At 60.0% G+C, this 15202-nt stretch overlaps 1 protein-coding gene across 7 annotated transcripts in view; it reads right to left on the bottom strand.

Moving 5' to 3' along the window:
- Positions 1 to 15202, bottom strand: part of NRXN2 (neurexin 2) — a 99803-nt gene that overhangs the window by 39921 nt on the left and 44680 nt on the right. For 6 of the 7 annotated variants that reach the window (XM_060157614.1, XM_060157616.1, XM_060157619.1 and 3 more), the window contains 8 exons: positions 14801 to 15187; positions 14438 to 14641; positions 8360 to 8386; positions 6754 to 6873; positions 6035 to 6416; positions 5221 to 5411; positions 3384 to 3557; positions 2885 to 3004 (listed from right to left, as the gene is read on the bottom strand). In XM_060157614.1, the coding sequence (XP_060013597.1) occupies positions 2885 to 3004; positions 3384 to 3557; positions 5221 to 5411; positions 6035 to 6416; positions 6754 to 6873; positions 8360 to 8386; positions 14438 to 14641; positions 14801 to 15187 (1605 nt within the window). The remainder of the gene's footprint in view (positions 1 to 2884; positions 3005 to 3383; positions 3558 to 5220; positions 5412 to 6034; positions 6417 to 6753; positions 6874 to 8359; positions 8387 to 14437; positions 14642 to 14800; positions 15188 to 15202) is intronic. The other variant, XM_060157615.1, reaches the window with a different exon arrangement.

Raw genomic sequence — 15202 nt, 5'->3', positions numbered from 1 at the left:
GTGGGAAGTGGAGAGCTGGAGGGGGTGACGCTGGGGATCGAGGGGGAGAGACAGAGGGTAAAAAGGAAGGGAGAGACAGAGGTGTGCAAGAGATCAATAGAGGCTGTGGAGCAAGTGCAGAGACGAGAAACACACAGAGGGGCAGAGATGGGGAAGAACTGACTGCCCGGGCGAGCCAGAGACAGGCTCTGGGAGACCGAGCTGCCAAGGCGAGCTGTCCTGACCTCAGCCCTGGGACTTCAGGCCCTGCCAGGAAGCGTGCCTCCTTCCAGCTTCCTTCCTCTCTGAGTTCATATTCTCTTTTTCATTCTCTCTCCACTCTTCTCTCTCCCATCCTGGAGATGAATTCTCTCCCTCTGATCTCTCTCCTGCCTTCCCAGGGCAGACTCCTGAGCCCACAGAGGTACCTTCAGCCCCAGGTGTAATGCCCATATCCCAGACGGAGAAACTGAGGCCACACAAGGGGAAAGGCTGTCCTGAAGGTCGGACTCCTCCTCATTCCAGTCTCTTTACCACCAGACAGCTCCACACCCCAGGCCCAACCCTCTAAGGACACCTGGGCCATTCCCACCCGCCTCCCTCTCTTCAGGCACAGGGGCCCTTGGTGCCCAGTGGTGCCTCCAGGGCCTTCACACTTGGGGGTGAAGCAAACAGGCCTCTGGGCCAAGTTCCTGCTTGACGTTGTGCATCAGTGGAGCCTCAAGAAGACCCGCCATAGAGAGACAGCACGAACATGGAACAGCCAAGCCTGGAGAAGCGGGAGGAGGCACAGCTTCAAGAGAAGAGGGGGTGTGGCTTGACCCAAGATTCCTGCCTCGACCCTTGGGGCCAGAGATCCCAGAGGTACCCCAGGGCCAGGGTTTGGAGGCTCCCAGATTACACCCACCTTGTCCTTACCTCCATGGCTTTGCTCAGGCTCTGCCACCAGACACACAGACCAGTGCTCGGGGACAGTGACACTTCCCAAGACGTGCCCAGCCCCAACTCTCCCTGCCTCCCCCCTGCCCCCAGAGAAGTTGCTCCAAGCTCCCTTCCCACCCCTGCTGAAAGATGGCTTGACTCCCTAAACCACCATCCCTCTCTACGCTCCCTTCCAGAAGGCTCCATCATGTGGGAGTGTAATAGTGATGACGGGCAGCAGCTCTTCTCAGCCCTGATGCCCTGCAGCCCGGGCCAGCCATGCCCACCGTCGGCACCGTCTCCACCTCCGCCACCACCCCCAGCCCAGGGACTAAATGAGCAACAGGGGCAGCAAACTTTAGGGACGCCTAGCTTCTAGCACCTGTGACTTAGGGCAGGGAACTGCCTCTTACTGAGGCCTCAGTGTCCTCAGCAGCTAAATCGGATGGTTGGTCTCCATCCTACTGCCTTCTCTGAGGACAAATTAAAAGGGCTTTGCAAGCTGCAAAACACGAAACAATCAGTGGGGAATGTTACTGTTAAACAGCAAAGTCACCACCGTCCCCAGATCGCCCGTGCAAAGCTGAGTGAGCTGGAGAGGACGAGGCCCAGCCCCGTCTCTATTCCCTGGCAGCCAGGGCTGGAGCGCCCCTGAGCTGGCCATTGTCTGGAGGCTGGAAGGTACAGAGAGTGGCAGGTCGGACAAGAAAAATCCTGGGGGACAGGACGGGATGTGGAGGTACCAAAGGACAGGTCTGCCTTAGAGCACCAGGAAAGCACTGAGGGAGATTGGTGGGCATTCTCACAAAGTAGAAGAAAAAATCAAGACCCACGCAAGAGCCCAATCCCTGAAACCAGTAGGTTATCTATCCCGTAAGAAACTCAGGACTCTGCCCAGATGGCCAAGGCTCTGCAGTGTGGCACAGAGGCAAAGGTCCTGGCCCCCGTTCTCAGCCCAGATCTACCGTTCACTCCTCCAGAAATCCACCCACCCCTCCAGGCCTCAGCGTCCATGTCTGTAAAATGGAGAAGCCCTAGCCTCCTCTGTGTGTCTGTGTGTGTGTCTGTGTGTCTGTGTGTTTTTCCCAGGCAGCTGACCCTTCATGTCCCTGGTCTCAGCAGGGCTACCCCAAGGAAGACCACTCAAATGACACCTGAAGAGGCTGCGTGCTCCCCAGCCCGCCCCCTGCAAGCAGGAGGTTGGCTCTCCCCCGCTCTTGCCCCACTGCCCTCCGTCTGCCAAGCTCAACCAGCTGCTGGCCACCAACCACTAGGGACTGGAAACTGCTGCTGAAGCTGCCCTCTCTGGGGAGGGGCCTCAAACAATATGCGAGCTGGCAGCAGATACCCAGCCAGGGAGGAGAAGAGCCAGGTGAGGACACTAGGGAGTGTTCTTGTGGCTCCAAGGGACACCCTGCAGCTGGGTGGAAAACCAGGGAACTGCACCACAGCCGGCTTCCAGGGAAGCCAGCTCCAGAGGCCTGCCCTCCTGAGCCCGTCCTCTGGGGCGCAGGCCTACCCTGGGCAGGAAATCCCAGGCTTCCACTGCACGTTTCTGAGGGCACCAGAGGAAAGGGGGTGCAGGTCGACAATTCCCACCCCCCACCCTGTGCAACAGTGTGTACGTGTGAGCTACGACTTGTGAGACCATCGCCAGGATCGCATGGGGAGAGCGACAGAGGCTGACGCCCTTGGTGAGGGGTGAAGGGAGCGGTGTCCCGCCAGCTCAGAAGGAAGAGGAGAGGCCGTCTGTCAACGATTTGCCCCAGACATGCAGGCAGCAGCAGTCCTGCACAGGCCCGAGAGGGGACTCCGGGAGGGGACGGCAGCCAGCAGCTCCCTCGGTCTCTCGTGACGAGAAGGGATGAGAAGCAAGCAAGCAGCACGGCTCTCAGAGACCCTCCCTCCTCCGGAGCATCCCTGGGGCCGGGGACGGGCCAGGATCTCCCCCCAGCACCCCGAACTCTCCCGGTCCTGCACTCACGGTCGTTGCAGACGGGGCCTCCGTAGGAGGTCATGGTGCAGTCGCACGTGAAGCCATCCCACTGCTGTAGGCAGACGCCCTGGTTGGCACAAGACTCTTCGGTGCAGGTGGTGCTGGGGCCTGGAAGAAGCAGGAGGAAGGAACACCCCCAGCTCAGCCAAGCCCCCTCCAGCCTCAGGAGGTATGGAAGCTTCGGGGCCAGGCCAAGAGGTCTTGCCCTCCGTTCTGCTGGGCAGAAAGGGCCAAGAACTGATGGGGGTGGGAGGGGGATGGAGGGGAGCTCAAGGACTTCTAGTCTTGGCCTGGAACTGTGATAAGTGGCCGGGGTGGGAGGCAACAGGGAGGGCAAGTGACCCCCCTGACTCCCCCATATTCTGCCCCAGAGTGGCAGCTCCTGCGAGGCCTGAGAAGAAGGCCACCCAGCGGCCCTGGTCTGCCTCTACCGCTGGCCCCCCTGCAGTGTGCAGAGTCACACCCGACTTCTGTGCCCCACACTCACCGTCACAGCCCCTCTCCACCTGCCCGATGCGGTGCAGGGCGTCAGCGATGAGGTCAGGGAGGCGCCCGTTGAGGTCCACCGAGGCCAGGCAGCCCTGAAAGCCATCCCGGGAGGCCACCAGTTTGGGCAGGTTGTGGAACATATTCTTGCTGAGACCGCCAATGTACAACTCCCCTGCAAAGGGAGTGGGATCAAAACCTCAGCATCCCGCTCCCCAGGTCCCCGTTGCCCTCCCAGGACATCGGCACCCAGCTGTCAGGTCGTGCAGCCCCACAGTGTCCCATCCCGGACTCCAGTTTCCTCTCAGAGATGCAGCAGCCCGCAGATGCCCACCCTCCACTCTTCTTTCTTCCTTCTCCACTTTGCCATCTGTCTGCTCCCCTCCCAGAGAAGCCCAGATGCCCGGGAAAGGGGGGGCAGCTGGAGGAACCTGCTCCGTGCTCTCTCCCACACATCTGATTCCAGTTCCGGCCTGTAATCAGGGCCTTTCATAGATGTGCAGCCCGATCCCCTCCACCCCCACTCCCTCCCTTCCGAAGTCTCCCATCCCCAGAACTCCTTCAGGCCTCTGCCAGCCTCTCCCGGCTCTGAGTTGTCTCCTGGGGGTTCTAAGCCCAGCACCTTCCAACAACAACTAGGGCTTGGCCTGGGGACTCTGGGTGACACGAGGAAGTTCTCCTCAGGGACACATCACTGCCTGGCCACATAGACCCTAACTCCCTGGAAATCATGGCTGGCCCCCAGCAGACCTCCAACAAGACACGAGTCAACCCTGCTGCCCTTGCCCTGCACTCAGTGCAATGCAAGACCAGCCCAGACCACCCCGGGTTTGCTGCCACTGAGGATTATCCAAGACACATCGCCCCCTTCTGGCATCAGGGAGAATTGACAGCACTGTGCCATTCGTCGGGCCCTGGATCTGACCAAGGTTCTGGTTCCAACTCTGCGGCCGGCTCACTTTGTGACCTTGGGCAAACCATGTAGCCTCTTGAAGCTTCCATTTCTGTCTCTCCAAGAGGGGGATGAATAGTCTCTAAGGGCCCTCCCCCAGCTCGGACAGTCCCAGTCGCACTGACACCAGGGTTCCCTAAGGGACTGAGGGCTGCTTTGGGCATGTGAGGGTCGCTCACGTTACCCCGGTGGGCTCTGGAGAAGCCGCAGGCCTTGTCCTCACTCCTGTGCCAAAACCCCGGTCTCTAAGCTCATCCTCTTCACTCCTCTCTCACCCACCATTCTGGGGGCAGGCAATGACTTTCATTAGCTACTGAAGACACCCTGGGGAATGTAAGTCCCTGGTATGACGCTGAGCCCACCAGGGAGGCTCTGAGTCCAAAAAAGTTCCCAGACCTAGTCCAGCCAATGCCCAAGGGCTATGACCAGGGCAGCATGTGGGGACCCAGTTATTGCCCCTCCTTCCTCCCCACATCACTGCCCCCTCCTGCCCCAGCAGGGAGGCATCTGCCAGGACACTATTCTCTCTCCAGCCCCCAACCAAGGCAGACTTCTCAACCCTGGAGGGCCAAGAGGTCTTCAGAAGGTGCAGCTGCCTACTCCTAGCTCTAGAGTGAGGCCACCAGGCTCCCCGTGAGACAGACACAACCTGCAACCAGGCTTTCAGTGTTGGGAGGGCAGCCTCGCAGGGGAGCTGAGCAGAACTTTGACGGGAAGATGTCAGGCTGGACACAGTGGAGAACAGGAAAGAGGGAGGGAAACCATGGGTGGGGGCAGGGGGAGAATCACGCGCGTGAAAAAGCATCCCAGGTCAGGGGTGATCTTGCTGGGGCCGAGGGGGCATCTGGGGTAGGGCCAGGCCTTCTGCAGAGGCCCCAGGCCCCACCTTTGAGATCGAGGTTTCGGGCGCCATTGGAGTGCTGAGTGACAGTGCGGGAGTCGATCTGGAGCGTGTGCACGTTGCCGGGGTCCCTGGACACCACCACGTTGTGCCACTGGTTGTCATTGACTGGTTTGTCTGAGTTCCCCTTCATCAAGGACGGGCCATTCCCCAGGTCAAACACGTAGTGGATGTACCTGCCCCACAGTAGGGAGGAGACACTGGGTCAAGGTGGGGGCCAATGCTGGGAAGGCGGGGAAAGGAGGAGCTATAGCTGCGGCGGGGCGGGGCTGGGAGCTGTAAGCAGAAGGGGTGGAGAGGGAGACCTCATAGGGGAGGGACCCAAGCCAACAACACGAGGACTCTGGTGTGAGGTCCCATCATGGGTGGATGCGGGCAGGGAAGGCCACAGAGGACCTGGCTCCAGGGGCAGGCTCAGAAGAGAAGCTGGTGGGGGGAGATATCTGTGAGGGCAGCAGGGTCCTCTGGGGGCAGGGACAGAGCTGCTCTAGGGCGGGGACCTCTCAGGCAAGAGAGGCCAGAGGGACACAGCCCTGTCTTCTGCCTGAGCCAGGACAGCGAATGGAGGACAGATATGACTGGGAAATCCCTGGCAAGGAAGTAATGGGGGCGGTGGGGTCACCAGGGTGGAGGACAGGGTGCTGCTTCTCCATCTTGGCTGGTGGGGGGCGGACCTGAACCTTGACTTGTGGTCTGGGGGATTGGACATCTCAGCCAGTGGCTGGGGGAGCTGCATCTTGGTCATGGCGGGTGTGGGGGAACCACGTCCTTGACAGCGGTGTAGTGCCCAGCACCTCACCCCTTGACCAGCTCGATGACAATGAAGTCGTTGCCATTGCCCGAGTTGAACAGGAGGAGCCCGTCGGGGGCTGTAGTCTTGAACTGGAAGAAGAGGTGCATGGAGGCGTAGGCTTGGAGCGTGGCGAGTGCCAGGTAACTGCTGCGACTCTTGAAGGTGACGGGGTCAGCCACGATGGCACGCAGGCCAAAGCGAGCATTGAGCTCGCAGTAGGTGATGTCGCCGTCCTTGCACTGGTCCATGTAGGGCTGGCCATTGAACACCAGCCCGCTCAGGTGCCCGATGAAGTTGGAGGGCACCACAGAGATGAAACGCCGCTCCGTCATGATGCCTGTCTCAATGTTGTGGAACTCCAGCCGCGTGTGAGCTCCTGCCATCTGTCCTGCTCGGGACAGGAGACAGAGATGGGGACGTGGCTTTGGAGCCCAGATCGTAGGATCATTGGGTCCCCAGGAGCCTCCCCTCCACTCAAGGGCCACATGGGAGAGACACTGGCAAACCCTCGCAGGTGGGTGCTGGCAGCAAGCACAGCTCCTGGGTCTGGGGGAGTTGCGGGACTCTTTAGGCCAGGGCCGACAGGCTTGCGGGGCAAAGCTGCCTGCGGGGAGTTGAAATGGTCCCTGGGGTCCAGGAGCCCATGATATACCAACGGCACTGGCAGCTTGCCAGAATGCTGCCCCAGGTAGTGGTCACCAAGAATGGGGCCGCAGACCACCTACCCTCCACGGTCACGTTGTCCACTGACAGCTGCAGGCTCTTGCCACGCCGCACCACCCTCACCGTGTGCCACTCATTGTCATTGAGCTTGTGCCCCGCAAAGAGCGTCTCGGGGCCTTTACCTGCGGCACCAAGGGGGGAGTGAGCATGGCACCTCCACCCGCTCGCATTTGGCTTCGTGTACCACCCTGGGCACACAGAGCCTCACCACTGCCCGCACCTATGCACACAGGTACACACACCCACACACACAGAGCTTTACACACCCAGTCATAAACACAGACATGCTCAGTCTTGCCACACTTCACGCAACATCCAAGGGTGCTGTTCGAAAAGAATACGGTGTGAATGGCGCGGTGCCTCTGGAGCTGTGCCCTGAGACTGCACGCAGAGACTCACACCTGCACCAACATACTCCTCCCCACATCTCCTAAGGACCTTCAGTCGTCAGTGTGTGTAGCCAGCAGCTAAAGTCGCAGCATATGTACATAGGCCTAAAACTTCCAAAACTACTGAGCCTTACCACGCACCCAAATGTGAATGTGCACCCACAGACTCACTGCTGGCAGTGAAAACACACAGACACACAGCTCCCCCAACCAGAGGAACCCAACGTGACCTTTCTGCACATGCCTGGTTAATTCCACACACCCAGACACGCAATCATATACACAGCACATCCAGCCTGGCCAGAGAGCAGAATGTTTCTTAGGAATTAGGGCCATTTATTCAGGACCTGGATTAACCACTCCCAAGACGAAAAACGTAGCTTTAGAATGGTGCTGCAGTCCATTTGCAGCACCCCCAGGTTACACCTGGGCCCCCCAGTGCTATTGCCAGCAGGGACAGGGTTCACCATGCATGCGCACACACGTGCCAAACACACACCAGAGCCACGGTACGTACACACCCTCTCTGCCTGTGGCTGCCACGTCCCTGTGCTCTCTTACGTGACCTCAGGGCACACCATGCACTCTCAGAGACAGAGCATTGAATCCAGGCACACTAGGGTGCTCAGAATTGTCCACACCCGCTCTCCATCTCACCCCTGCTGCGAGCCTTACTGTCACCTCTGAGAGAGCCCCCCTTTGGCAGAATCTCGCCCCCCACCCCAAACAGGGGCTGTGGGGGTTGAGCTTTGAAGCCCTGGCCGAGCTCACCTCCTGCTCGCCTCCCGCCCTCATCTTCTTTCCTGTGTGCCCCGCCCTCCCCCTTGTGGCCACCTCTGGAGGTGCAGCAGGATGTCCCAGCCCCTCTCCGGCTCCCTCCAGCCATCCTGCTGTAGGTGCCACCAGGCCTTTGCCCCACCCCCCAGAGGATGTGAGGTGACTTGAAGTTTCTGGGCCTTCCTTCTCCCGGTCCCGGTGAACATGCTGACCCGGACCCTCCACCAGCTGCCCCTGGGTCAGCTTCCTTGGGCTCATTCTGCCCTCCACGACCATACCACCCTCACCCCCACCACTCCAGCTCCCCTCTCCACACCCACTGCCCAAGCCCCACACAAGCTAGCCATGAAACCTTCTCCTCCCCCACCATCCCTCCCCAAATCCCAGAGTCCAGAATCCCAGGCCCCCTGGGGCTCTGCAGAAGAAGAGGGAAGCCACTTACTGGGTGCGCAGCCGACGCGCAGGCAGTCTGGGGGGGCCATGGGGCGGGCAGAGGGGGAGGGGAGACAAAAAGGCAGAACAAGGTTTTTTTGTTTGTTTTTTTTTTTTTACATCCTTCACAGGGAGGGGTATCTGCGGGCGGGGGTTCCCCCCAGGGCCACTTTCTGGGGACCACGCGTGCTCAGGTGCCTTCTCCCCTTCCTCAGTTGGACCCCTCTCCCTCCTTCCCCCAAGAGGGCTCCAACCCTCCCCAGAGCTGGGAGGCGGGGCAGCCAGGTGATGGGAAGAAGGTTTACATCTCCCTTCTTAGAGGGGCCCAGGCCTCTCATGTCTGAGGGAGATGGGCACCTTGGGAATCCCAGTCGTACAGGGGATCAGTGAGGGGGACTGAGGGTTTGACCAACCCGACATCTCCCCATCTCTGAGAGGGAGATGGGCGGGGAGGGCCAGAGCCCCTGCACCCCCTGCTCTGGGACAACTCCCTGCTCAGAGCCCAGGCTGTGACACATCACCCCGTGCCCTCTGGGCTCTGAGCTAAATGGAGGAGTCTGCCCCAGGGCCCCCTTCCCGTGGCCACACACCTCCCAAAGTCCCAGGGGGCTAGCACCACCCCTACAGGAACCTTCTTGCTACCCTTCCTAACCTGGAGGATGCCAGGCTGTCCTTGGGGACCAGGGTGGTCCTTCACCCTGAAGAGGAACTAGTATTAATCCGTTTTCCTAGGGAAGGGCCAGGGGCTCACAGATGAAGACACCGAGGCCCCCAGTGTATGACTCCTGAGGACTTCGAGGACAAGAAGTTACCCTAGGCAAAGTCTCCTGCCCCTTCCCCAGCCCCAGCATTCCTATCCAGCAACTCCAGGCTCGGAGGGCCCCATGGGCTCAAAAAGCACACTGTCTACACAGAGCTGCAGCCTGGAGCCCCAGGGCCTCTGGCCACACCCCTGGTGGGATACATTACCCACCCCATGTGAGTCAGCCAGCCTTGCCGAGGAAATAGAGCACTAGCGTCCTGTGAAACTGGGGCTTAGGGCCCTTTGGACGCCTGTCCTGCTCCATCAGACCCAGACAGCTTGGGGCTGCAGAAGGTCCTGCAGGAAGAGGCAGAAACGCTGGGTCCGAATCTCATCATGTGACTGCGGGCAAATCTCTTCTCTCCCTGTGAGCTGAGGGGCTTGAACAAGAGGATCCTAAGCTGGGAGAAAGAAAAGGTGTCCACTGGGCTGGCCCTTGCCTCTCAGACAGGGGCAAGTTCCAGGCCTCTGTTAACAGCAATATCCTGCCATCCTGTGGCTCCTCCCGGAACAGGCTCTGCCCACAAGGCCCAGGAGGCAAAGAGGGTGGGGGCACCTGGCATCCCCTGGGCCCTGAAGGTTCCTGCAGCGGAGGTGAAAGATTCCCCTGTGGCTCTGGGGGCATGGGCCCCTCGGGCAGTACAGCTGAGCCCCACACGCGTTGTCAACCGCAGCAGAAGAGTGGGGGGAGCAGCCGGGACCTTGAGCCACAGGCTGGCACCAAGGGAGAGGCAGAGGGAGGTCAAGGGGCAGATACAGGGGCAAGTCGGAAGTCATAGGGAGAGGAAGGAAGTGGAGAGGATGCAGAGAGAAAAGAGGAAGAAAGGGCGAGCAGAGGGAAGGAGGAGCTGGACAGAGTGGGAAGGGGAGGATGTCGGGGTGAGGGCAGGGGTGCCAGGCCTGGAGTCAGGTCACGGGGGCTCTCTCAGGGCCAGCAGAGTCTTCACCAATGAAGGGTCCAAAAAAGAAAAAAGGGGGCTGGAAAGGCAGGCCGATCCCCTGTTGGAGAAGAGGTCTAGAGAGGAGCACAGTTCTTCCCCTCCCCAGCAGGGGAGCACCAGGAAGAGGGGGGGGTCCATCTGTCCAGAGAAGAGGTGTCAGCTCCAGGCCCACCCCCTTGCAGTGACCCCACCCGCAGGAGCCACTACTCCAGTGGGGCTTGAGGGGAGCAAACTCCCCTTGAAGATGGGCCCCCAGGAAGCAGGCAGCACCATCCCAGGGGAAAGCCAGGAACTGTGAGTAAGTGGGAGAAACTGCCCTCTGGTGCCCACACCCACCCAGAGTGCAGCTCAGGGAGCTTTAACTGCTAATCTGTTGACTAGAAACCTACGCCTCACGTTCGGCAAACGGACAGAAGCGATTGGTCTGCAGAGACCCACCAAGGTCCTGGCAGGACATGGAGACCAGGGTGATGGTATGAATGTGTGATAAGACTGGTGGGAAAAAGTCATCTGCATGGAAAGGAGCTCAGGAAAAGAAGCCAGGCTTCTCTTTCTGCGACCCACCTGCCCCCCACCCAGGCCCCAAGGACTGGAGGTGGGGGAGAGAGAACGGAGGCTCCAATGCTAGGAGCCTCCGGAGCCCGCTGGCTGGAGTCTTGGAGGTGACACCGCAGAGTGGCAGCATGCACTCCGGCACAGCCCTCCTTCACAGCCATCTCCCCAGCAGCCCAGCCTCAGAAGGAGCTCAAGACCTACTGAACAGCGCCCCCACGGGAACAAGGCACCGTCTCACGGTCCCAGAGATTAAAGGCCTTTGGAATGTAATGTGCATTTAGCCTGGCTTACAACACAAATGAGAGTCAGGCTTGCTCTGTACAGCTCGAGAGGGCAGAACTAGGTCCACAAGTAGGAATTTCAGAAAGGGAAGCTTCCACCAGGGAAGAACAACCCAGAGATTAGAATCACTGAGGTGGCCATCTCAGAGATGGGATGCTCCTGACACGGGAGGCATCTGAACAGAGGTGGAGAGCCTCCCATTGGTGGGGGAAGGCACAGAGGATGCACCCACGGGGGCGGGCTGAACGAGGTGCCTTCCGAGGGCCCCTCCAGCTTGGAGATTCTTCAGTTACAATGCGCCGTTCATGTCATCCTCACTAGGAACTGGGATTGCCAACGGGCACACCTAGAGAAAGGCAACTCCAGGGGGGTGATGAGGGACAGGCCAGGCTGGGCACTGGCCCCAGAGGCCACGCCCAAGGTAGAAGGAACCCAGGAACCCAGGTCACACTGGAACAGGGTGAAGAATCCAGGGACTCTACGGTCCTCTAAGGACAGAGACCAACCACCCTGCTCAGGGCCCGTAGACAGCAGAGCTCCGGGAACTGGCTCAGCGTTGGCGTACGTGGTGGAGGCCGGGGCCGGGGCAGGAGGCACAACCGGCTTCTCTGGCACCTCTGCCTGGTTGGAGGCAGCAGCCTCAGGCCTTCTCGGCCCTCTCCAGCCCAGCAAACACCCAGGCGCCTGAGGCTGGCACTGAGCGCCTCCTCCCGCCACATGGCCAGGGGCAGCTCCGCTCTCTTCAGAACCAAGTCTGCGTCATTCCAGTGAGCCCCTGACATGCTGCACAGCTGCCTGTGGGAGCCTGGCTTCCCTCACTACAGGATGGGACCACGAGGCCAAAGACAAAGCCCGCCGGGCTCCTCTCCATCCTCCAGCAGCAAGTCCGGACCAGGACCGGGGCCTCGGTGGAGCAGGCCCTGGGTAGCAAGCAGGATGGGGATCAGAATGGGGCTCCTGAGGTGGGGCCAGCTTGGGTCATGCAATGTGGAAGCAAGTCCCAGGCCTGGCTCTAAGCTTAGGTCCGTGTCCCAGTACGATTTCCCTTCCAGTCGGCTGGGTCTGTCTTTATGTGTGTGGCTTGCATCTATATAACGTCTTCACTCCCACTATTCCATTTGAGCCTCAAAACCACCACAGAAAGGAGGCAGAGTGAGGATCCGTATCCCCACTTTACAGACAAAAAAACAGAGGCTCAGAGAGGGGAAATGACTTACCCAGCAGTCTAGGAGACCAGGGCTAGAACCCAGATCTTCTGGCCCCAGGCCCAGTGCTCTTCCCATCACAGCCTGAGGCTGGTGGCTGGGTGTGGACCACCTGTGTGCTTGTGTGCTTCACACAGAGGTCACACGCCTCCCTGTACACACATCACTTGGTGTCTGTGGACAGATGTGTCTGCAACAAGCATTTGGTCACGGCTTGTCATGAGCCGTTAGAAATGGCATCTCTGTGGATGGAGGCGGGCACAGCAGGCAGCGAGAGATGTGGGAGGACTGTCCTGCTGGCCACCTTGTTCCTTAACTTCTAAATACTTATGTGACACAGACAGAAAAGCATAACCATGGGAAGGAGAGGGTAGATCCTGAGGGTGAAAGGTCCCGAGGGTCCCCCAGAGGGCACTGTCCTGGCCAAGGCTGCTGCCTCCTGTCGAACCTGAAGGAACCCACGCTTCTTCACAGGGAAACTAAGACAGTTCAAATGAGGAAGAAGCATCTGCTCTCCCTGCAAATAGAAGGCCCCAGATTCCCCCTGCAGTGTTCCCACCAAGTACAGAGCCACGTGCTTACCACACCGAGAACACATGCCAGGGTGAAGGGGTACCTCACCCTGGGTACACAAACCTGGGCAGTCTGAGAACCGCAGGGCCACGCACGGGGTCCTGGGCTGGCGCCTTCCTCCTGTGACCGTTTCAGGGGTGCCAGGGGCCGCTGTACAGACCCGTGGAGCGCTGGCCAAAGGGTGTCTCCCATCCCGCTTCCCACTGCCACCCACCCCCCACCCACTCTGTAGGCTGTGATTGCGGTCAGAAGCTGAGCTTCAGGGAACCCTAAAGTCCCCCACCTCCGGGGCCCTGGCCGCCTGCACACCTCCCCACCTCCAGCCCCCGCCTCACTCGGCAAATCTTTGTCCTAGGAGTACAAAGGCCAGGTGGCCAAAAGGGGAAAGGACACAGTATAAATTTATTAGCGAGGTAATGGGTCCCCAAAAGGCCACAGTCTGTCCCCCAAATGCCCTGGAGACCAATGTTAAGATAGACTCCAGATAAATATTTAAAGCTCAAAGCTCCGTGTTCTCTCCAGTTGAGCATTCTAACCTGCTCAGAAGAGCCCAAGTTCTCCTCCAGGCCCAGGACACAAGAAGCAACCCCAGGGGCCTGAACTTCCCACATGACAGGCCCTTGGGTGCTACACTTCTATACGCTCAAAGGCTAGCCTGAAAGGGACAGATGTGACCCCAGCCTGGGCAGCTTAGGCCCTCTAGCTTCCAGGGTTCCCCTGACTGAAAGCTCCATGATGGTGGGACCTCACCTTAGTCACTACTGTAGCCCCAGGTTCAGAACACACTGGCACTAAGAAGGTGTCCCATAAATGTCAGCTGAATGAGTAGCCCTGCTGTTTTCCTTCTGACACTGCCCACAAGAGCTGAAGCCTACGGAGAGTCCAACAGGTCTCACGGTCCCACCACATGGATGCCCCAGGGACTGCCAGGTGAAGTGGAGCTGTGCCTCCTCTGGGCAGGGGCAGAGGCATCGAGCCTTCAGGTGGCAAGGGCCCCTGATGCCCCTCCACCCCCCAGCTCTGTCAGAGGCAATGAGGAAAGCACCAAACCTCGGGGCAAATGGCCTGCGTTTGAGTCCGGGGTCTTCCCTGACCATCACTATCGCTTTGTGATGCTGGACAGGTCAGTAGATGGATTTCACAATCTATAAAACAGGGGCAGCTATGGGGACTCACATGTGAAAGCAGACAAGGGGAAGATGACATGTCCCCTTGTGCATCTCACACACACACACACACACACACACACACACACACACGGCTCTCTAAACGCAGAGCAGACGAGGGCGGCTGTGTGAGGGCTGGGTCCTCCTGTCTCCGGATCTGCCACTGCACTGAGCTTGGGCTGAGCACCAGTTGGTGTCTGCGATGCTTCACGAATGAATGAACCAACGTATGAGCAAGTGGATGAGCCGACAACCAGGAACGAGCTACGTCCTTACGTGTGCACGCGCAGAACAGATGCCTCCGAGACCCAGGAGCGCCCCGGGAGGGTGGCTGTCACACCCCAGACACATTCGGGGTCCCCCTCCCCACAGTGCCGCGAGCACGAGGCATCGCCCTACGCTGTGCATCGTCTCTGGGACGAAGTTCTCAGGGGCTCTGACCAGGGCTGGCGCCTCCCCACCACCAATCTCTCACTGGCACCACCACCAACTTCTCCAGACAGAGGGGGTGTGGGTGAGAGGCAGGGTCGGGGAAGGGGCCAGGGGCGCGGGCAGGGCGGTTACCGAGGTTGACGGTGAGCTTCATCTGGCCCCCGTCCAGCTCCAGGCGCAGGGTGTCAGCTGACTCCCTGGAGGTGGTGGCCATCATGAGCCCGTAGGCCCGCTGAGACATGAAGCGCAGAGACACGTCCTCCGCCTCCGTGTGCATGGCGTTGGGCAGCATGATCTTCATGTACATGGAGCCATCGTAGCTCAGGACCGTGGCCTCTGCCCCAGGAGTGGGGGGAGGGAGAAGGGGGGGACAGGCAGAGGTCAGTGGAGGGAGAGAGAAGACCCAGAGAATCAGTGCAGGGATGGCAGGCCCAGGGCTGGTCTACGAGGGGCACAGGGGTGGGCAGGGGGCACCGGGATGACAGCCAGCCTCACCTCTCTCACAGACCCGCCCCAGAAAGCCGGTCCCGACGCAGTCACAGACGAAGCGGTTCCAGCCCTCTCGACAGACGCCGCCATTGCGGCAGGGGGCGGAGTTACACTGCTTCAGCGTCTCCCGGGAGCAGAAGGGGGCGACGCCCACAGCCGCCTGCGCCTCCGCCAGGCCCCGGAGGTCTCGGCTACGCCCGTCTATGAAGAGGTCCCGCACGCAACCCACGTAGCCAGCCCGCAGCGCCGCCGTCCACACCTCTGGGGGCAGGGGCAGGTCCACCCGCCCGCCTTCAGGTAGGCCGCCCAGGTACAGCTCGCTCTCCAGGTCCAGAATCTCGCTCTCCCCGGTGGCCAAGAATGGCGTGCTGCGGCTGTTCACCGAGATGGAGCCTGCAGATGGAGAAA

The sequence above is a fragment of the Lagenorhynchus albirostris genome, chromosome 9 (genome assembly GCF_949774975.1).
Source record: "Lagenorhynchus albirostris chromosome 9, mLagAlb1.1, whole genome shotgun sequence".
NCBI lineage: Eukaryota > Metazoa > Chordata > Mammalia > Artiodactyla > Delphinidae > Lagenorhynchus > Lagenorhynchus albirostris.
This window is presented reverse-complemented; position numbering and strand designations above follow the sequence as displayed.